This window comes from Podarcis muralis, chromosome 7, assembly GCF_964188315.1.
Source record: "Podarcis muralis chromosome 7, rPodMur119.hap1.1, whole genome shotgun sequence".
Lineage (NCBI taxonomy): Eukaryota > Metazoa > Chordata > Lepidosauria > Squamata > Lacertidae > Podarcis > Podarcis muralis.
This window is the reverse complement of record NC_135661.1, coordinates 10,463,918-10,487,598: the sequence shown is the minus strand read 5'-3', so window position 1 is coordinate 10,487,598 and position 23,681 is coordinate 10,463,918. Positions and strand designations below refer to the sequence as shown.

General features: G+C 48.3%; 1 protein-coding gene across 2 annotated transcripts in view; it reads left to right on the top strand.

Annotated features, from left to right (window-relative positions):
* GFRA2 (GDNF family receptor alpha 2) overlaps positions 1-23,681 on the top strand; it is an 83,245-nt gene that overhangs the window by 48,585 nt on the left and 10,979 nt on the right. For both annotated transcript variants that reach the window (XM_028741247.2, XM_028741246.2), the window contains 3 exons: positions 16,568-16,677; positions 19,318-19,458; positions 19,970-20,127. In XM_028741247.2, coding sequence (XP_028597080.1) covers positions 16,568-16,677; positions 19,318-19,458; positions 19,970-20,127 — 409 coding nt within the window. The remainder of the gene's footprint in view (positions 1-16,567; positions 16,678-19,317; positions 19,459-19,969; positions 20,128-23,681) is intronic.

Here is a 23,681-nt window from a genome sequence, read left to right as displayed (position 1 = left end):
CTAGGTTGGCAGGCGCTGGGACCGAACAACGGGAGCGCACCCCGCCGCGGGGATTCGAACCGCCGACCTTTCGATCAGCAAGCCCTAGGCACTGAGGCTTTTACCCACAGCGCCACCCGCGTCCCATTCCAGAGGGTTGATAGTAATGTACAAATCCCTGAATGACTAAGAGCCCAGTACTCAGTGGAGCGTCTTGCCCAGTGCTGACCAGCTTGGGCGTTAGGAGGTCTGGGGGGGGGGAGGTTCTGCCTGTGGCCCCCCCATTGAGGATGGTCTGAGGGCGGGGGCTTCTTGGTGGCGGCATCCTGTTTGTGGAATTTATTCTCTCTGCAGGTCAGGTTGGCTCCTCCCCAACTTTATTCAGATGCCAGCAAAGAACATTTATGTTCTGGCAGGCCTTTGGGACAGGATGCCTGCAGCACTTCGGATTGTGATAGGCTGCTTAATGGCATTTTTATGGCTGTATTTTTAGTCTGTGCTTTCAGGAGTCATTTATTGCTATATTTTATACATTGGTAGCTACTCTGGGCTCTACATGAGGAGCAGCGAGATAAGGAATGAAGGATAATATGTATGTATATAAATCAGCCGAGAAAAGACGACAGCGGAAGTGGAGGAAAGTGTAAAAGAGAGCAAATTGGGTGGACATCCTAGTATTTTAGGACGGGCCATTGTTTTCTGTGATTGGCAGAGGTTACTGCCAGGAGGGTCAGGGCACAAGGGGACCGAACCCGAAGGCTTGGTGGGAAAGGGGAGGGGCATAGATGTATAAAGGGGGAGCATTGCAAACCCAAGAGGGCAGCAAGGGGAAAGGGAAATTGGGTGGCTGAAGGCATTGGAGAAAAGCACACAGGTCAGAAGTCAAAAAGCATTAGGAGGGGATTCTACGGAAGCCATCATGGCCTCTAAATAATGGACAGGTGGTCACTGTGTGCACCTTGACCTGAAACAGCAGCTATAGCTGGACTGGGGAAAAAGAAAGTCCTTCTTCACAAAGCACATACTGAACCTGTGGAACTCTCTCTCACAGGAGCTAATGATGGCAACCAATCTAGATGGCTTTTAAAGAGGATTTGGACAAATTCGTGGAGGAGAGGGCCACCAATGGCTACTAGCCAGGATGGCTATGGTGTTCCTCCACAGTTGGAGGCAGCAATGCTTCTGAATACATGTTGCTGGAAACCGCAGGAGGGGAGAGGGCTCTTGTGCTTGAATCCTGCTTGTGGGGTTCCCAAAGGCATTTGGTCAGCCACTGTGAGAAGCAGGATGCTGGTCTGGATGGGCCATTGGCCGGACCCAGCAGGTGCTCTTCTTATTTTCTTATGAAACATGCAGTGCCAGGTGCAAGACACCACGTGGAAGGCACTGCTTGGCTGCTCTTGGGGAAAAAATGCCTCCTTGATGCTCATTCCTTCGGCTTTCAGGTGGTGCTGTGGGTTAAACCACAGAGCCTAGGACTTGCCGATCAGAAAGTCGGTGGTTCGAATCCCCGCGACGGGGTGAGCTCCCGTTGCTCAGTCCCAGCTCCTGCCAACCTAGCAGTTCGAAAGCACATCAGAGTGCAAGTAGATAAATAGGTACCGCTCCGGCGGGAAGGAAAACAGTGTTTCCGTGCGCTGCTCTGGTTCACCAGAAGCGGCTTAGTTATGCTGGCCACATGACCCAGAAAAAATTGTCTGCGGACAAACGCCGGCTCCCTCAGCCTATAAAGCGAGATGAGCGCTGCAACCCCAGAGTCGGCCACGACTGGACCTAATGGTCAGGGGTCCCTTTACCTTTAAGTGATGGGTGCTGTGCTGGTGCTGGAGGAGACTCTTGAGAGTCCCATGGACTGCAAGAAGATCAAACCTATCCAGTCTTAAGGAAATCAGCCCTGAGGGCTCACTGGAAGGACAGATCCTGAAGCTGAGGCTCCAATACTTTGGCCACCTCATGAGAAGAGAAGACTCCCTGGAAAAGACCCTCGATGTTGGGAAAGATGGAGGGCACAAGGAGAAGGGGACGACAGAGGAAGAGATGGTTGGAGAGTGTTCTCAAAGCTACGAACATGAGTTTGACCAAACTGCGGGAGGCAGTGGAAGACAGGAGTGCCTGGCGTGCTCTGGTCCAGGGGGTCACGAAGAGTCGGACATGACTAAACGACTAAACAACAACAAAGTGATGGGACTCAAGCCACAACCAAGAACACCGCACTTACCACCCCAATAACAACCTAGAGACAAGATAAGGTTTCTGTGCTAGGAGGACAGCAGGTAATTAAACCTCCAACCTGAGAGCTAATAGGCAAAGAGATGAGCTGTAATTGGAGAGCCTTTAAAGAGAGTTGTTTTCCCCCCCTCCCCCTTACTGTTATCTCAAGTGCAGGAGGACATCAGAGGAAAGGAGGCGGGAAGCGGGTTGCCCCTTATAGGACTGGGGTCAAACTGCTAATGCAACCAGGGGTGCAGAAATGAAGAATGGAAACGTGGCTAGCAGGGGAAAGGCTAACAACACCGTCCCTCCCTTGTGCAAATCTTCATTGGGTGTTGTTGTTGTTTTAAAAAAGAGGCAGTAGGTTGGATGGCCACCCGACAAGGATTCTTTATTGGGATTCATGCATTGCGAGGGGTTGGACTAGATGACCTTTGGGGATCCCTTGCCACTCCACAATTCTATGATTCAGCCTCCCAATGACCCACTTTTCATTAAAGCAGCAGCCAGTAAACACCCCCCCCCATGCATTTGTATGCCACGTGCAGTTTGCCACCCCTTGGGACCTTGGCTGGGAGTGGGGGAAAGCCCCCACCCCAGGGTGCCTGGATCCGGCTCCCCATCCCCTTGGAATAGAAAAAGGTGGTAGGAAGAAAGGAGCAGCACCCCCTCCCTCTGCTGGCACCCTCGTTCCCCTCTGCGTGGCTTTTCTTGTCTTCCCCGCAGCTGCGGGGATTTCTGACAGACTCTTTGCACCGCGGCGCTGATTGTACCGGACAGGTTTTAGCTTCAGAATATAAAACCTTTTTCAAAACCATAACCTCAGCTAAGGGGAAAGAGGAGGGGAAAGGATGAAAAGAGCTGATTTCAGCAGCTGCAGTTTGCTGTGTTTTTTCATCTTGCATCAGCAAATCAGGACCACAAATAATCTGGTCTTAACATGCTTCACTGAGTGCAGCCTCGGAAGAATTTCCCATCTTCTACAAAGGCTGTGTTTCCACCATCTCCAGAGGCAAGGAGAGACCTTCATTTTTCATTGGGGTTCTTCCTTCAATTCCGACTCTCTTCTCCTCACCCTCCCAATGGAAAACCTCGAAAGAGAAGATGATGCTCATTAAATGACCTGACTCTGAGAGCATTCGTGTTCCAAGTGGGACGCTTGCTTTTTTATTTTTTTATTTTTACCTGGATCCAAAGAGCTTCACACCCCCTGCAGCAATGGGCAAAATGTCACTTGGTAATACAGTACATCTTTGGAAAAAACCAACAACCAGACCAATTCGGCCTTCTCATTAAACTACATAATGAGAAGGGCTTGGAGCAGCTGTTCACAGGTCCAGGTTTTAGCCAGAGAATAGGCAGAGCAGGAGAGGAATCAGAATTGCCTATTAATCTGTGGAAAGGAGGGGTTCAGAAATCCTTCTTAGGGAAAGAGCTGTATATTTGTGGTGTTGAGCTCATCATCTGGAGTCAACAGTCAGTTCTCTTTGTGGGAGTTGAACCCAATGTGACTGGCCAGATTTTCTAGCCTGTCTAGCAATGCAATGTAATTCTTTCCCTGTTATGTTTTCTCATGTATAACCAAGGTTGGGGGTTTCATTCAGTCGTAAGGCTTCCCCCGCCTTTACCGCTTGGTAAAATGGTTGTCAGGGATGCAGGTGGCGCTGTGGGTTAAACCACAGAGCCTAGGACTTGCTGATCAGAAGGTCGGCGGTTTGAATCCCCGCGATGGGGTGAGCTCCCGTTGCTCGGTCCCTGCTCCTGCCAACCTAGCAGTTCAAAAGCACGTCAAAGTACAAGTAGATAAATAGGTACCGCTCCGGCGGGAAGGTAAACAGTGTTTCCGTGCACTGCTCTGGTTCACCAGAAGCGGCTTAGTCATGCTGGCCACATGACCCGGAAGCTGTACGCTGGCTCCCTTGGCCAATAAAGCGAGATGAGCGCCGCAACCCCAGAGTTGTCTGCAACTGGACCTAATAGTCAGGGGTACCTTTACCTTTACCTAAAATGGTTGTCTGGATTAATAAACCATGGCAGGTAACACCTGTTCAGGGATCCATGGTTAATGGCTTACCTTGGATGCTTTGCTCTCATGGGAAAACAAAACTTGAGCTCAGGCCTAGCATTATGTTGGAACTGTAAGTCATAGAAATGACACACCCACACTCATTTCTCTCATGACAGAATGACATTCAGCTGACTCACCCTTCACACAGGACCACAACTTCCCCTGTAATTATATAAATAAGAATACTGTCCATGTAGTTAGATGGGGAAATGTCCGCTCTCCTTGGTCCCCATCAGGGAGGAATGGAAGGGAGGGGCTGTGCCGAATGTAAAGTGCCCCACAAGGGGGAGGTGACCCTGAGCCTCCCTCTGATTGGACATGTCTCATGACATTCATTTATACCTCCCCCTGACCTGAGCTTTCTTCTTCAAGGGTGTGGGAACATGTTCATCCCTGCAAGCATACTGCTGTGGGGTTGTTGTTTTTTTGGGGGGTGAAGGTCAGTCAGGATGGTGACTAAGTTTAGACCCTCCAATTCTTGGGGGCAGCAAGGGTCAGAATCTAATAAAGGATTCTATTGTTGAAATAGATAAGTTTCTTGATATGACAAAGACCTTAGGCTGGCCACTTACGTGTCCTCATCAGCATCCCAAAAGAACAAGCCAGGTTGCAAGAGCTACAACTAAGTGATGGAGCCCTCCAGGCTAAGGGATGGGTCGTTCCTCACCTAGCTTGCTAGGCAGGAGAACAAATAGCCAGAGTAGTTTGTGGGAGCTGAGCTTTTGGACGCAGGCTAGAAGCAGGATACACAGAGACCTGCTTGCTCTGTGCTGGAGCCAAAGCTGTGATTAATGGAGAAGAAAGATCTGCTGGGGTATTGATGCTGTGAACCCCTTCATCTTATGCTCAGTATGTCGGTGTAAACAAAACCACATACCCTAAAGATGCAACAGGCTGTAGTGACCTTCATTCCAGGGAATCTGAATCCTGGCTAAGCATGAAGGAGCCCTGGAGTCTCTCATCGCTCAGAGACTGGGGCAGCGTGGAACAATACATCTGGGGGAATTGAGGCTCTTCGATTAGCTCTGAAAGTGAAATAAGGCTGGTGACTTTTTGTTAGGGAATCATTGATCTCAGCTGGCTGATATTCAGCTCCAAGGCTTGCTGGGGTCGTGCTTTGATTCGGGAATGTATAAATGGAAAGATTAAAACAATGGAAAAGTGCCTCCTTCTCCCCATCCCTAACTGTTACCCCCCCCCCCATCGAAGGAGCTTCTGACGATGCTGAAGATGTGAGAGACCCTCTCTCTCTCTCTCTCTGAGCCCCATCCCATTCTAGGGAAAGCCGAAAGAAGCCTTTTCAGTTCTGCGGCTCCCTTTGCTCAAGGCTAACCACCATCTTAACACAATAATAAGTCAATCCTCACTGAATAATTAAACAGAGAACTTTCATAAGTATTGACTTAACGTGACAGCAAGTCTATATCGACTCGGGGCTTGCTTATGTAAACACAATCCTGTGTTCGGCTTAGTTAGCAGTTCAATGGGATAGAACATTCCTTCAATTAAAATCAAATGATGCATGCCCTTAATTCTTCCCTTGCCTCGCTAGGTAATCATGGCCTCTGAGCACAGGTGAGGGGATGCCATGGGGAGGGGGCTCCTCTTCAAGTTGCATTTAACCGCTGTGAATTAAAAAGAAAACACGGGCTCTTAAGTGGAAACAACATCACACCGGCAAATACCGAGGTGGGATTTGAAAAGGAAGTTTTGCTAGTGGAACATAAGCCTTTGAGCACAATCCCCCTGGTGGGTGCATTGAAATGTACCAGAGTGATGGAAGATGCTGTCGAGGACCTCCCATTGACTTCAACAAGTCTCGCCATGCAAGGAGATGTTCTCTGGGGCTGGCTGGCTGCTGGTTTCTCTGACCCAGCCCTGGCTGGCCTCCTAAGTGAGATGTTGTTGTTGTTGTTTAGTCATTTAGTCATGTCTGACTCTTCGTGACCCCATGGACCAGAGCACGCCAGGCACTCCTGTCTTCCATTGCCTTCCGCAGTTTGGTCAAACTCATGCTGGTAGCTTCGAGAACACTGTCCAACCATCTCGTCCTCTGTCGTCCCCTTCTCCTTGTGCCCTCCATCTTTCCCAACATCAGGGTCTTTTCCAGGGAGTCTTCTCTTCTCATGAGGTGGCCAAAGTATTGGAGCCTCAGCTTCAGGATCTGTCCTTCCAGTGAGCATTTCCTTAAGAATGGATGTGTTTGATCTTCTTGCAGTCCATGGGACTCTCAGGAGTCTCCTCCAGCACCATAATTCAAAAGCATCAATTCTTCGGCGATCAGCCTTCTTTATGGTCCAGCTCTCACTTCCATACATCACTACTGGGAAAACCATGGCTTTAACTATACGGACCTTTGTTGGCAAGGTGACGTCTCTACTTCTCAAGATGCTGTCTAGGCCTGTCATTGCCCTTCTCCCAAGAAGCAGGCGTCTTTTAATTTCGTGGCTGCTGTCACCATCTGCAGTGATCATGGAGCCCAAGAAAGTAAAATCTCTCACTGCCTCCATTTCTTCCCCTTCTATTTGCCAGGTGATGGGACCAGTGGCCATGATCTTCGTTTTTTTGATGTTGAGCTTCAGACCATATTTTGCGCACCCACAAATCTCCACCTGCACTCTATGGCCCCACTGTGGTCTGATCCAGCACAGGTGGCCATGCTTTTAAAAGATAAACACATCTACCTGTGCTGGACTAGACCAAGACTGGTCCACAGAGTGCAGCCTGGTTCAGCTTTGTAGCCTCCACCTCTATTAGATTATCACTCCCATCAGCCTGCGGTCCACAACACCCAGAGGGCACCAGGTTGAGGAAGGTGGATCTGCAACCACATACCCTTTGTGTTTGCTACTGCAGGCACACACTTCCAAAAGATGCAGGCAAATCCAAAGTTTCAGGGGACCGGAGGGGAATTAAGGCTTACAGAAGAGAGATGAGCAAAAAGCCAAGGAGCTAGAACTATAGTCTAAGGACTTGGATGCAGTTTACTACAAGGTTAGACAGACAAAATAGGTACGTGTCTTTCAAAGGTCAGGGCATTAAGAGAGACACTGTAGTGAACGGAGCTACACAGATGACATCTCTGGGAAAGGTTACACTTCTTCATGGCCTACATTCCCCAAAGGAAAGGCTTTTTCTTAGCAAGATATAGAACAAGGTGACTAGAAAGGAGCTCTTTTTTGGCAGGAGCTTTTTGTGGAGGAGGGAAGCAAAAGACCAAAGCAATTGTGCCAGTTCAGCAGAGTCTCTCTCTCTCTCTCTCTCTCTCTCTCTCTCTCTCTCTGTTTTGGAGGCTCCCAAAACATCCGTTTGAACAGTTGGCTCAATTACCTTCCTCTGTATAAAATAAGAAACTCACTTAATTTTCCTTGTAGATTTTATAGTTGTTTTTTATGGGCTGCCATTCTCAATTCTATTTACCATTTGTGATGGAAAGAAATCCACACGTGTGGTTCATGGACTTGCATGGGAACAGTCCAGATGATCCCACCTAAAGGTGTGCATTTTAATGCATACATCTTGAGTGTGTGCGTTTTAACACATGCATGCATACACAATGTTATTTGTAAGCCACCTTGAACATGGTTTAAACCAGGCATGGCCAAACTTGGCCCTTCAGACGTTTTGGGACCACAACTCCCATCATCCCTAGCTAACAGGACCAGTGGTCAGGGATGTTGGGAATTGTAGTCCCAAAAATATCTGGAGGGCCAAGTTTGGCCATGCCTGGTTTAAACCACGTTCAAGGTGGCTTACAACATGGAAAAGTACATAATTACAATGTAACAAAGTAGTCATAAATAATCAAACGTCAAAAAATACACAACCAGTTTGAACAATTCCCACATAAATCACAGTAAGATCTAAAATAAAGATACAAAAATTAATATCAATTAATTAACAACTACAGTGGTACCTCAGGTTAAGAACTTAATTCGTTCTGGAGGTCTGTTCTTAACCTGAAGCTGTTCCTAACCTGAAGCACCACTTTAGCTAATGGGGCCTCCTGCGCAATTTCTGTTCTCATCCTGAAGCAAAGTTCTTAACCCGAGGTAATATTTCTGGGTTAGTGGAGTCTGTAACCTGAAGCATCTGTAACCTGAGGTACCATTGTACACAGAACCTTAAGACCAGGGCTACTCCAAATGTTGGTCTCCACTGAGCCAATACTTCTGGAAGATAGAATCTCTCCAAGTCAACCTGCAGTTTCCTTAGCCCAAATTTGCCAAATGAAAGTCATTCTGTGATTGTCCTCTCCTTCTAGACACTCAGCTCCCCTCAGCCCTTTACTTCTGGGGACTCTGTAGATACTTGCAGGCCTTGGAGAAGCATAAGAACTCTTAAGCATAAGGACATAAGGAGAGACTGCTGGATCAGGCTGGTGGCCCAGCTAGTCCAGCCTCCTGTTCTCACAGTGGCCAAACAGATGCCTCTACTGAGAAACCTGCAATCAGGATTCATGCCCAAGAACCTTCTCCCTTCCTGTGGTTTCCCCCAGTTGAAGCATTGCTGCCTCCAATTGTAGAGAAGAGCATGGCCACCCTGGCTCCATTAATTTTTGTCTGACCTCTCTTAAAGCCATCTAGGTTGGTGGCCATCACTGCCTCCTTTGGGAGGGAGTTCCAGAGTTTAATGACATGCTGCGTGAAGGACTTTTCATTGTACTTGAATGTTCTGACACTCGGCTTCATTGGTTGCCCACGAGCCATTTACTCCTCCGATTCTGGTTAGGTGTTAAGTGGCAAATAGCTAGCATTGTGATCCCCAGTATTACCTTACTGATTGATTGATTTCAATCAATTGATTTCTCTGAGGAGCTCAAGTTGGCATACATGGTCCTCTCCATCCTCATTTAATGCACCTGCTGCTTCTTTCTCCATATCTCCTCCCCCTTGACACCTCCACTCTAGACTTGCTTTTCCATTATTTGATTGCAAATACCTAGCTCATTATTTTTACTGTGCACTTGCACATCTGCATATCAGCGCATGCACAGAGCACTTCAAATCCAGACATGCTTTGAAATCCAGGCCTGGGCTGGTTTTACAAGAGCTGGACCAGTGGTGTAAGGGATAAGGCATCTGACTATGGACAAGGAGATTGTAGCTTCAACTCCTGTCTGGCTCCATGGTTGAGAGCCAGTGTTGTGTAGTGGTTGGACTAGGGAGAGACCAGCGTTCCAATGTCCCCATTCAGCCATGAAGCCCACAGGGTGGCCTTGGGCCAGTCAGTGCCTCTCAGCCTAGCCTGCTTCACAGGGTTGTCTGGGGGATAAAATGTGGAGGGAGAGAAGAAGAGTTTGGATCTGATATCCCGCTTTATCACTACCCTAAGGAGTCTCAAAGGGACGCGGGTGGTGCTGTGGGTTAAACCACAGAGTTGCCTATCAGAAGGTTAGCGGTTCAAATCCCCGCAATGGGGTGAGCGCCTGTTGCTCGGTCCCTGCTCCTGCCAACCTAGCAGTTCGAAAGCACGTCAAAGTGCAAATAGATAAATAGGTCCTGCTCTGGCGGGAAGGTAAACGGCATTTCGGTGCGCTGCTCTGGTTCGCCAGAAGTGGCTTAGTCATGATGGCCACATGACCCGGAAGCTGTACGCCGGCTCCCTTGGCCAATAAAGCGAGATGAGCACCACAACTCCAGAGTCGGTCACGACTGGACCTAATGGTCAGGGGTCCCTTTACCTTTAAGGAGTCTCAAAGCAGCTAACATTCTCCTTTCCCTTCCTCCCCCACAACAAACACTCTGTGAGGTGAATGAGGCTGAGAGACTTCAGAGAAGTGTGTCTAGCCCAAGGTCACCCAGCAGCTGCATGTGGAGCAGCGGAGAGGCGAACCCGGTTAACCAGATTACGAGACTTATGGGGCTATCTGTTTAGCCCATTTTAGTGTTGGCTAAGTTCTAAAATCTTCCTGGATGTTTTAACTGTGTATTGACAAAAGTACTTTTTTCTGACTGACGGTCGAATAAAAGGTTGATGATGATGATTACGAGACTACCGCTCTGAACCACTACACCACACTGGCTCCATGTGGGCCATCTTCAGCTTCTTGGCAAAGAAGGTGGGACAGAAATGCAATAAATAAATAAAAATAAATGCCATGCGAAGCTCAGGGGGTTCTGCAGTTAACGCCAGTGCTTGATCATGGCCCTGTCCCATGACAGAGGCCCGGGGATCCAGCCACTTTGAGCGATGTGTGCTCTTTGTTTGCCAAGGAGACATTCTCAGCGAGTCCCGGCCAAGTCAAATGATTCCAGAAGGAAAGTACATTCATGTAATGAGTTCATCAAAGAGGAACAACTGGGAGATTTAATTTTGAAATGGAGCCTTTGGAAGGCAGCCTGCGTTTTTCATCTGTTTTTCTTTATACCTTTCTCAAAAGTATTTCAGGAAAGGAACCCAACCAAGTTCTTGGAATCTTATCCGGGCCTCCTGGCCTCCCTTCAGCATTAATCCCATTTTCCAGAACCTCAGCCAGGTCCCCCTTCAGCTTTGAAGCCTGGACGGGACCACCTGCCTGCCCCAGGAGTGCTTCAGTGGCAGCTTAGCTTGACTTCTCCATGCCACCACACCCAGGGACTTGGCCCAGGGCTCCCGACCAGGCACTTGAAAGACGGGAACCTGAGAAGCCCTGGAATGGCTCCAGGAAGGTTTATTCCTGGCAGTTAAAATCTCATCCAATAACTGTGAATTCATTGTGCCTAATGGAAAGAGCGACATCTGGCTTGGATATTACGGAAAGATTACCAGCTGGCCTGTCATGTATTGTGCAAAGAATAACATTTGCCTTGGAGGATGCTACAAGCCAGGAGCAGGACCCGGTGGGGGGTGTGTGTGTGACAAATTTCTCTCCTTGTTGGCAACGAGCTTGTGATGCTTCCTGGGGCAATTGATGCGACCGACTCTGATCCTGGGATCACGGATGCAGCAGAACCTGAGCATTGAGATACCCACCTAGGGAATAAATCTGTGAAAATGCAACATGTACTATTTCTCCAGATTTATACCAAAGGGTTGATTGATTGATTGATTGTACCCCACCTTTTCCCTTGACACAGACCTCAAGGCTGCTTATAGATCAAAATAGGTAAAGGTAAAGGGACCCCTGACCATTAGGTCCAGTCGTGACCAACTCTGGGGTTGCGGCACTCATCTCGCTTTATTGGCCGAGGGAGCCGGTGTACAGCTTCCGGGTCATGTGGCCAGCATGACTAAGCCACTTCTGGCGAACCAGAGCAGTGCATGGAAATGGTGTTTACCTTCCCACCGGAGCGGTACCTATTTATCTACTTGCACTTTGACGTGCTTTTGAACTGCTAGGTTGGCAGGAGCAGGGACTGAGCAACGGGAGCTCACCCCGTCGCGGGGATTCGAACCGCCGACCTTCTGATTGGCAAGTCCTAGGCTCTGTGGTTTAGACCACAGTGCCACCTGTGTCCCTTTATAGATCAAAATAAGAACAGCTTAAAAGACAGGGGGGAAATCATTAAAAAACAGCAACATTTATACAGAGAGAAAAAGAGAGAGAGGGAGAGAAGCACAGCACCATCTCCTTCCTTAAAAGTAGTCAGCTTCTAAATGCCTGTTTGGGAAGTCTTCAGCTGCCAGCAAATGGACAGCAAGGAGGAGGCCATTCTGGCTTCTCTAGGGAGGGAGTTCCAAAGTCTGGGAGCAGCCACAAAGAAGGCCCTCTCCCACATCCCCACCAAGTGTGCCTGGGAGGGTGGCAGGACCGAGAGAAGGCACTCTCCCGAAGATCTCAGAACCTGGGCAGGTTCTTATGAGGGAACAGAGTCTTTCAGATAGCCTTGACTTAAGCCATATATAAGGACCAAGCCATATATTCCACCTGGGATATTGCTTATTCTTTGTGTGCTTCCTTTAGCCTGTGGTTAAACAAAGGAATTACTATTTGTAATTCAACCCGCCTGCCTGGACAAAGCAGGTCTCAGCCGAGAAGCAAAATAAGAAGAAGCTTCCTTAGTATTTAGGTGGCCTTGTCCTATGCAGGCACTCACAAGCGTGATGCCAGAAATCCTTATACCAACAGTATATGGTAGACTCATATTACAGGCTGATATTTACCTCTCAGTGGTTCCCAAGCATTTTATTTCCATAAACTCACCCCTACTGCCCCTACCCTCTAAAAAGGGTTATCTGGAATAGTAATTTTCACGACCCACTAAGAAAGGTAAGCAGTGTTCCCAGTGTCTTGCTGGTGCCCAGTCCGGCCCCGCGAAGGGGCTGCAAATTAAATGTTGTTGTTGTTTAGTCGTTTCGTGGTGTCCGACTCTTTGTGACCCCATGGACCAGAGCACGGCAGGCACTCCTGTCTTTCACTGCCTCCCACAGTTTGGTCAAACTCATGTTGGTAGCTTCGAGAATATTATCCAACCATCTCATCCTCTGTTGTCCCCTTCTCCTTGTGCCCTCCATCTTTCCCAACATCAGGGTCTTTTCCAGGGAGTCTTCTCTTCTCATGAGGAGGCCAAAGTATTGGAGCCTCAGCTTTAGGATATGTCCTTCCAGTGAGCACTCAGGGCTGATTTCCTTCAGAATGGATAGATTTGATCTTCTTGCAGTCCATGGGACTCTCAAGAGTCTCCTCCAGCACCATAGCTCAAAAGCATCAATTCTTCGACGATCAGCCTTCTTTATGGTCCAGAGCTCACTTCCATGCATCACTACTGGGAAAACCATAGCTTGAACTATACGGACCTTTGTGGGCAAGGTGATGTCTCTGATTTTTAAATGGCCCCCCTTTCTCCTGCTGCGGCCACAGCACCTTCCCTGCCCCTGCCCTGGAGCCTCCCTCAAAGTGAAGAAGAGTGAAAACCCATCGATTCTCTTGCTTCATTACCTGCCCAGAACAAGCCAGCTTTCCAGCAGGAGATGCCTCAAGACACCTGTGCGCCCAGGCTCCAGCGAGAGGCAGAGAGACCATGTCAAACTCAGCAGCACATGCCAGGATCTTAGCACTGCCAGCCTGCCCTGTATCGCCGCGAAGATGATTAAATGCCTATGAAATGCCAACAGGCTGAATTGCTGGAAGATTTGGGCAGAAGGAGGTGCTTCTTCACCAAACCACGTAGTTAAACTTGTCAATCCACAATAAGCACCATACATTTACTGGACACATCAAAAGGGGGTTCAGTGTTATCTGGATTAGATAGGGGTGCAAGTTTCTTTCTTGATGGGATGGAGGAAGAGAGAGCTGTCAGGTCAAAGCCAGCGAAATGAAACGCACATAACTTCCCAGACACACAGATTAAAAGGCTTCCTCCAGGCAGGTGCGTTGAATTATGAACGGTTATTTATTGGTTCAAAACCAATAGGTTTTGAACGTAAAGCTCTCCACTTAGGCAGGAATAGTGAGATCCCCAAATAGAGAATGTAGGGAGGGGAGACACCTGGTTTGACAGCAGTACCTGTGAAAAGGATATAGGTGACTGTCTAAGTTTCTGAGCACAATTCAAAGTGTTGATGCTGACCTTTAAAGCCCTAAACGGCCTCGGCCCAGTATACCTGAAGGAGTGTCTCCACCACCATCGTTCAGTCTGGACACTGAGGTCCAGCTCCGAGGGCCTTCTGACGGTTCCCTCACTGCAAGAAGTGAGGTTACAGGGAACCAGGCAGAGGGCCTTTCCGGTAGTGGCACCCACCCTGTGGAATGCCCTCCCAGCAGATGTCAAGGCAATAAGCAACTATCTGACTTTTAGAAGACATCTGAAGGCAGTCCTGTTTAGGGTAGTTTTTAATGTGTGACATTTTAATGTATTTTTAATCTTTGTTGGAAACTGCCCAGAGTGGCTGGGGAGGCCCAGCCAGATGGGCAGGGTACAAATAATAAATTATTATTACAGTATTATTATTATTATTATTATTATTATTATTATTATGAACTTCCTGATGGTAACGGCTGTTCTGCAGTGGACTCACTCGCGAGACGGTGACCTCTCCTTCGTTGGAGGTTTTTAAAGATAGGTTGGCCGGCCATCTGTCAGGGGTTCCTTAGCTGTGATTCCTACACCGCAGGGGGTTGGGCTAGATGGCCTTTTGGGTCCCCTCCAAACCTTGCAGTTCTATGATTCAGGTCTATGATTCTATGCAGCGAACGAGATGCCCCAACGCTGCAAAGCCAATTCAGTTTGGCCGCGTGAAGATGTCACTGAGGGTTAACTGGAGAGAAAAGACCGCCAGTTGTCAACGAAGGAAGTGCATAATTTCACAAGAAGGACGTGGGGACCAAATGCTAAGAGTGGCTTTTTTTTCTTTTTTTTTGCACTGCCAGAAAAATTTATGAAAAGCTGTGAGTCATTTCAGCCCCGCTCTAGTTTCTGCGCTTCCCTGGGTGATGGTCTTCACGCCTCCGTGGTCATCTCGGACATAGATCTTCCTGGCAGCTTTCTCTGCCTTCTCTCGCTCACGGTGTGAGGTCCAGGAAGAGCCACAAAAGGGTTGCGAATATGACTTGTGACATGATGACCACCTCCTGCAGCCATCCAGACCCTTGACTGCCTTTATTCTTTATTCTATTTTATTGATTTGCGGACTACAGCCAAAAGTGCAAACGTAACAAAAAGGGCAAAAAGAGAGAGTCAGAAATTTAAACCACAAAGCCAGGGAGGACAAAAGTACAAAGATAATAAAATCATAGAATGGTAGAGATGGAAAGGGACCCAAAGAGCCATCTAATTTGAACCTTGCAAGGCAGGAATCCTAGTTAAAGATTCAACATAGCTCCAAAGGGATAATAAAGTATCAACTCACAAAAATACTCCTTTTTAAAAAACAAAAAGATTCATAAAAATCAAAGTATTCTTCATCTGTGAGTTCCATCATTACTGAGAAGAAAAGGTGGAATCTACACACATATAACAAAACACTGTGAACATGCTTTTTTTCTAAAAATGGTTTTGAAAAATGTATTGAATTTTGCATAGCTCACTATCGCCACCTATTGCCACATTTGTACATTGCGCTTTACAACACATTTTAAATGTTTTATTTGCAGCTGTGTAGATGTGTCCAAAGTTTTGTATATGCTTAAATGAGTCAGACATTTGCATATGCTGGTGGCACTGAGTGACCATGTGCCTCCATATTTGCATAAGAAATAAAATCATCCCATATGAAGGAACTTTCTTATGGTAAGAGCTGTTCGAAAGTGGAATGGACTCCTTTGGAAGGTGGTGAACTCTCCTTCATTTCAGGTTTTTAATCAGTGGTTGGACATCTGTCAGGGATGCTTTAGCTCTGATTCCTGCATTGCAGGGAATAGGGCTAGGCAATATTTGGGGTCCCCTTCAAATCTGCAATTCTATAATTCTATTATATATAGCAAAAAAAAAAAAAAGCCAGTCAAACCCTGCCCTTTAGATATTTTGTTTATGAGATAGCTTTTCAAGAAGGATCATTTGCAAATCCTTGAATACCAGCAATCCAAATTACAGTGGTGCCTTGGTTCTCAAACGCCTTGGTACTCAAACAACTTGGAACCCAAACACTGCAAACCCGGAAGTAAGTGTTCTGGTTTGCGAACCTTTTTCGGGAGCCAAACGTGCCCCGTTTTGAGTGTTACGCTGAGGTCTGTTTTTGCTGCTATTTTGCCTTTTTGTTTTTGCGGCTCTTTTGTTTTTGTGACTGTGTGGAACCCAGTTCTGCTACTGACTGATTGATTGTGTGACTGCAGTATGTTGTTTATTGCTTTCATTTTATGGATCAGTGGTCTTGTTAGATCATGGGTAGGCAAACTAAGGCTCGGGGGCTGGATCCGGCCCAATTGCCTTCTAAATCCGGCCCGCGGACAGTCCAGGAATCAGCATGTTTTTACATGAGTAGAATGTGTGCTTTTATTTAAAATGCATCTCCGGGTTATTTGTGGGGCATAGGAATTCATTCTTCCCCCCCAAAAAAATACAGTCTGGCCCCCCACAAGGTCTGAGGGACAGTGGACCGGTCCCTGCTGGAAAAGTTTGCTGCATTAGATAGTAAAATTGACCCCTGCATTAGATAGTAAAATTCATGTTAAATGGCTGTTTTAGGGGTTGTTTTTAAAAGTCTGGAACGGATTAATCCATTTTACATTACTTTCTATGGTTTTGGAACGGACTTCCGGAACGGATTAAGTTTGACAACCAAGGTACCATGGCACTAAGATTAAAGGTCTTCCAGGATTTGGCAATACCATGCTTCCCTTCATCTCCTCTCTCTTCCCTTCACCCTGACTCTCATAAACAACTTGCTACTTCTTGAGCAGGGCAGTATTTTAACTTTCCTTCCCCTTTCCTCCCTTGTCTTTGTCACCAGGTCAAGACTGGCAGATTTCCACACGAATTGCCAAGCCTCTTTCCAGTCACTGACCAGCTGCCCTGGGGACAATTACCAGGCTTGTCTTGGTTCCTACGCAGGCCTAATAGGTGAGTAGCATTAATAGGCTCATCCACACTGAAGCTAATGCTGTGTTGAAACTGCTTGTTGTGTCTTTTATTTTTATTTTTGGCAGTGTCCACATGACATCCCTTTTGTTATACATAGAGAGCAGTCAAGTACAACATTCCTAGTTTTCCTAGAGTGGACATGCAAGGGGATGTTTGGTCCAGCCAGTTGGAACTTCCTGTTTCCTCCTGGGCTGGGACAAACTTCCTTTAGCATGTGACTAGAGGTGGGCGTGACCTTACCTGTGCAGGTAACAAAAGCACAGGGCATGCAGCCCCCCTTCTCTCTTCTCTTTGCCTTCTCCGTCGCTGGACCAGCAGTTTTCTTAGCTAGAAATGCTCTGTTGGCTTTTAGCTTTTAGCCAACAGAGGACAAAGAGACTATCTCCATATGGGATAGTTCTACATGTATATACTCTGTAACTTAGTTTGCCTTCAGGGATCCATCTGTGAACTGAATGTGTGAGTAAACTTCTTTTATATAGTTTGCACAAGATTGTGTCATGTCTATTCTTTTTAAGAGGAATATAAGGGAAATTACAAGGAATCTTATATTGAGAAGCTTAAACAAGCTTGCAAGAAGCTAACTTCTGTGTGTTTAAAAGGGGGATGTAAAACTCTGCTAAGTTACAGAACTTGCTAGCGCAAGTTAGGAAGGATATTATTAAACAATGTATCCTCTCCTGCCTCCCTGAACATTCCCATACCTTCCAAGTCTACAGTTGGATTCCTCATTAAAATAGTGGTTTGTACTCTCCCCACCCCACCCCACCCCCAAAATCAGATTTTACTCAGCCATGTATAATCTGATATGGGAAGACAATCCAATATAGAATTGCATGTTACCCCATTGTGAATTTTGTCACTTGAGGCAAAACAGAAAGGCTTCCATCCACCTCCCTCCTCTGCTCCTACCTGAGGCTATCAAGTCACAGCTTGTGCAGCAGAACAACGTTAGGAATGTAGGTTCATGGACCTTTCTTATCCCAATTAGCTGCACACAGCAGCTGACCTCTTTCTGCCCCTCTTGCAATGAAAAGACCATCTGATGGGATGTGATAAAAGGTAAAGGTAAAGGTACCCCTGCCCGTACGGGCCAGTCTTGCCAGACTCTAGGGTTGTGCGCTCATCTCACTCTATAGGCCGGGAGCCAGCGCTGTCCGCAGACACTTCCGGGTCACGTGGCCAGCATGACAAAGCTGCATCTGGCGAGCCAGCGCAGCACACCGAACACCGTTTACCTTCCCGCCAGTAAGCGGTCCCTATTTATCTACTTGCACCCGAAGGTGCTTTCGAACTGCTAGGTTGGCAGGCGCTGGGACCGAACGACGGGAGCGCACCCCGCTGCAGGGATTCGAACCGCTGACCTTTCGATCGGCAAGTCCTAGGTGCTGAGGCTTTAACCCACAGCGCCACCCGCGATGGGATGTGATAGCCATCTTCAAATATCTCAAGGCCTGTCACATGGAAGATGGAGCAAGCTTGTTTTCTCCTGCTCTGGAGGGTAGGACACAAACCGATGGATTCAAGTTACAAGAAAGGAGATTCTTATTGATCATCAGGAAGAACTTTCTGACAGTAGGAGCTGTTTACCAGTGGAATGGATTCCATCAAGAGGTGGCGGAATCTTCTTCATTGGGCATTTTAAAGCAAAGCTTGGATAGCCATCTGTTGAGGATGCTTTAGTTGAGGTTCCTGCATTGCAGGGGTTTGGACTAGATGACCCTTGGGGTCCCCTCCAGCTCCACGATTCTATATTAAGTAAGTTTAAGATGCTCTGCTTGCAGATGCAAGGTCTCAGTCATGCATTGTTCCATGCAGGGATAATACCGGCAAAATAGTCTTGGGTAGAAAATACAGCCAGAGTCAGGCAAGTGGTCTAAGTGTAGAGGTAGCTTAAGCACATGGCAGAAAGGAGGAGGAAGCAGTCTTTGTTTCCTCTTTGGAGAGGGGGAGCATGACTTAACTGAGTCTATCTAGCAATACAATGTAGTCCTTAACCCCTTCATGTACTAACTAGGAGTCGTGTGTAGTTCTGTTTGACTGCAGTCTCCCACAATTTCATGGGGCAGCCCAGAGCTGGGTCTGTGAGATACACACTGATGCTTAAATTGAACCCTGGGGGTCCAGTACCTGATGTGCGCTGGACAAATGGGGAAGGGTTTTGAGAAAGGAATTACAAAGACGGTGGCATTTGCCCATCCTTCTGTGTGTAGGGGGGGCACGGGTGGCACTGTGGGTTAAACCACTGAGCCTAGGGCTTGCCGATCAGAAGGTCGGTGGTGCGAATCCCCGCGACGGGGTGAGCTCCAGTTGCTCTGTCCCTGCTCCTGCCCACCTAGCAGTTCGAAAGCACGTCAAGTGCAAGTAGATAAATAGGTACCACTCGTGCTGGAAGGTAAATGGCGTTTCTGTGCGCTGCTCTGGTTCACCAGAAGCGGCTTAGTCATGCTGGCCACATGACCCAGAAGCTGTACACCGGCTCCATCGGCCAATAAAGTGAGATGAGCACCGCAACCCCAGAGTTGTCCATGACTGGACCTAATGGTCAGGGGTCCCTTTACCTTTACCTGTGTGTAGGAGGTGGCAGACTCAAGCTTTACCCTCTCCCTTCTTGGACAGGGTTGGACATGACACCCAACTATGTCGACTCCAGCACTGCCAACCTCGTTGTGTCCCCGTCGTGCTCCTGCCGGGGCAGTGGCAACATGGAGGAAGAGTGTGAGAAGTTTCTGAAGGACTTCATGGAAAACCCCTGCCTGCGTAAGTCATTCTGTGGTCCCCAGAGTAGAAGTTGGCCAGAGGGAGGTTAGGGCTGTTCTCAAACACCGTGGAGCCTCATGCATGCGTGTGTGTGTGTGCGTGAGAGAGAGAGAGAGAGAGAGAGAGAGAGAGAGAGAGAGAGAGTGCCACGTGTAATGGTGGAGAGAGCTATTGATGGCTACTAACCATAATGTGATCAGGCCAATGGCCCATCAAGTCCACTGTGAGAGCAGGATGCTGGACTTGATGGGCCATTGGCCTGATCATGTTTTGGTTAGTCCTCTCCACCATTACATAGCCCTCTCCACCATTACATACCATGTGCCGTCTCCTGTGGTTACAGTCATTATATCGGATTCATGTGGGGCTGCAGAGCACTTTCAGGAAGCAATGGGCAGGTCAGAGAGGGGTGGGTCCCTAACCGGGAAGCCTGATAGGAAAGGGCATGGAGGTGATGTCGAGGAGGAGCTTTCGTTGTTCCTTCAGTAAAGCTGTCTGTTTCCCTCTCCAGGAAATGCCATCCAGGCTTTTGGCAACGGCACAGACCGGCCTCTCCCGCCAATTCAACACATCACCTTGCCGCCCAAGATGGAGACATCAACATACAACGCCAATGACAGCAACACCATCTACGACACAGGTGTGACCACCACTTCAGCCTCCATCCAGGTAAGTCCTATGAGAAGGCATCCCTGCATTCCTTCATGGCGACTCAAGAGCACAGGTTTGCTTAGCAGGTGTACTGGTCCTGTGGGTAACCCGAGAGGCGAGGTCCAAGTCTGGTCCATGGTCAAAGGTGCAACGTGGAGGCAGTCCGTAGTAGCTGAAGCTGGGTGCAGGGCAGGGAGCTGGGTGAAGTCAGGAACAGGCTTGCAAGCAGGGAGCCAGGGCAGGTTAGGAGCTCAGGCAGGAAAGCAGGACAGGGTTCAGGCAGGAACTAGCAACCAACATTGTTGCTCCCACAACTTGGGACTGGGGCTGGCCGGCTTTTATCTGCCCCCAGGCATAGGGCGGCCCCGATCCTCTGCTGACTCACCTCTCCTGGCCTGGAGGCGAACTCCTCCTGCGGGAACTTAGTTCCCTCCGCCTCTCTGCCCTGAGCCTCTGAGCCTCTGGAGGGTTACCGGACCCAGAGGCAACCTCAGCTTCCTCTGATGGGGCTGAGAGTGGAGCACCTGCAGGCAATGGGTCCTCCATCCCCTCAGGGGCCAGAGCAGACTCAGCTGATGCCTGCACCTGAGGACCCTTCAGGCTCATGCCCCAGCCCCGGCTCAGCTGGTTCTGGAGGCGGGGAATCCTGTGCAGGCTGGGATCCCTCAGGTTCAGCATCCGAGTCCGAATCCCAGGCCATCACAGCAGCTCACAGAGTGTGGAGTCTGAAAGGCCCAGCCTTCCTTCCTCAGAGAATGGGGCATTTGGCCAGTCCTGCCAACTCCACTTTCCATTCATGTTCTTGTTGCTTGTGTAAGTTTTAGCTCCAAAGAGCAGCTGATGAGGGGGGTCAGCTCACGGAAGGTGAAAGTGGGGGGGGCACAGGGAGGCAGAGCAGACACACTCATGGTCAGTCTGCCTCCGATGAGGGGTCATTTGAACAGCTGAAGGACTTGGAGATGTTTAACTTGGAGAAGAGAAGACTGAGAGATGAGATGGCAGCTACCTTCAAATATCTAAAGGGCTGCCACATGGAGCAAGCTTGTTTTCTGCTGCTCAAGAGCCTAGGAGCCAAACCAATGGATTCAAATGACAAGAGGTTCTAACTAAACATTAGGAAGAGTTTTCTGAGGGTAAGAGCTGTTCAACTGTAGAACTGACGCCCTCAGAAGGTAGTGGATTCTCCTTCACTGGAGGTTTGGTTTTTGTTAAAAAAAGGATCTTCATTGGGGGGCGGGTTAAGTTGAGGTTGGATGGCCATCTGTCATGGATGCTTTAGTTGAGATTCCTGCATTGTTGGGAGCTGGACTTGATGACCTTTGGGTCCCCTCCAACTCTACAAGTTTATAATTACCATATATACTCGAGTATAAGCCGACTTTTTCAACACATTTTTTTTTGCTGAAAAAGCCCCCCTGGGCTTATACTCAAGTGCGGCAGGTACGAGCAGCCCCAAAGGGCTGATTTTGGGCTGCTGATTCCTCCTCCGCCACTGCCGCCACCACCAGGTTTGTGGTGTGGTGAACCGGCTTATACTCAATAAGTTTTCCCACTTTTTTGTGCTAAAATTAGGTGCCTCGGCTTATATTTAGGATGGCTTATACTTAAGTATCTTGGGAGAAAAGCAATGACAAGCCTAGACAGCATCTTAAAAAGCAGAGACATCACCTTGCCAACAAAGATCCATATAGTTCAAGCTATGGTTTTCCCAGTAGTGATGTATGAAAGTGAGAGCTGGATCAGAAAGAAGGCTGATCACCGAAGAATGGATGCTTTTGAATTATGGTGCTGGAGGAGACTCTTGAGAGTCCCATGGACCGCAAGAAGATCAAACCTATCCATTCTTCAGGAAATCAGCCCTGAGTGCTCATTGGAAGGACAGATCGTGAAGTTGAGGCTCCACTACTTTGGCCACCTCATGAGAAGAGAAGACTCCCTGGAAAAGACCCTGATGTTGGGAAAGATGGAGGGCACTAGGAGAAGGGGACGACAGAGGATGAGATGGTTGGACAGTGTTCTCGAAGCTACGAACATGAGTTTGACCAAACTGCGGGAGGCAGTGGAAGACAGGTGTGCCTGGCGTGCTCTGGTCCATGGGGTCACGAAGAGTCGGACATGACTAAACAACAACAGCATCCTCAAGTGTATACGGTATATGACCTGGGAAGGTGATGGACTCTCCTTTATCGGAGGTTTCTAAACAGAGACTGGTTGGGAATCGGTCAGAGTGTCTTTACCTATGATTTCTGCATCGCAAAGGGCTAGACTACATGACCCTTGGTCTCCCTTCCTACACGACAGTTCTGATTCTGTGATTTAAGCCACGCTTGGACAAGACTCGAGGGAGCAGCAGGAGCACCGAGGCCTTGCCACATGGCCGTTTCAGTGAGCCCCTCGCCAATGGGCGCATTCCCATGTGCGTGGAGACACAATGCCTGCTTGCACCCCCCAGCCCACCTGCGAGACAACTCTCTGCTGAAGCCCTTCCTCCTCTCCCGGGGGTCTTGTTGGCCATTTGGATCCCCTCCTCAGCTCGGCGAGCAGATGCAAAAGGCAGCAATGTCACCCTTGGGCAGCCTCTAATTAGATCCGGCATGCCTGAGAAATTACATCTTATGCTTCTCGTTACCGCCGCATGAGACAATCAGCGGCTCAATTTCATGCTAGAGTTGCATCGCATCAGAGGCCCGGTGCTCCGTTCGCGGGCACCTCTACTCGCGACAGAACCTCTCCCCCCCCCCACGGCAAGTGGGGGATAGGACAGAACGTTTCCCCCTCCATTAGCACGTCCTCGGCCCCATTGACTGATTCGCTGCCTGCCCTGGAACAAGGGACATTCATTAGCCAAGCATGGGGTCAAACCTGGACAGCCTGGACATTTTGCACAGGCAAAAAAAAAAAAGTCTTTTGGTGCTGTAGTTGACAAAGACCAGCTCCAAACTGTACAACCCCCTCCCCCCCCCAAAAAAAAAGACCTAGAGTGAACTATTCTAGAATTTGTGTGGAGGTTTAGACTTGGTGGCTCAGTCGGTAGAGCATGAGACTCTTAATCTCAGGGACAACAATTCTAAGGTTCTAGGGTGTGTACCCCATAATATGCACTCAGTGCTGGATGCGGGTGCCCCTTTTGGGGTGGCTTAGTGAAATATCCTCAGAGCCGAGAGTGGATTTCATGCTCTTTATTCAGCTCATAGTGGTGAGGAGGAATGGGAGTTCCCCCAGAATGTCTGCTTTATATACATTATTTACACAATGGGCCCCACGTGATTGGCTAATTCCAGGATTCTCCTGTAGGCCAATCAGGTTGTGGATTCACTTCCACCTGGAGCTGGATTGGGTGGCTCCTGTGGACCAATCAGACTGCTGCATTCTGGATCCTATTGTTCTAGGACCAATCAGACTGCTGCATTTTGGATCCTATTCAACTCAGTACACAACACTTAGAAGCCTTTGTATCCTCTGTTTATCAGTATATCAGTTTCCATCCCTTCTCTTCCAAAAACTGTGAATATTTATTTCAAAAAAATTATGCACCGCCTGATTGTTAAAAGAAAAGAAAAAAACCACACACC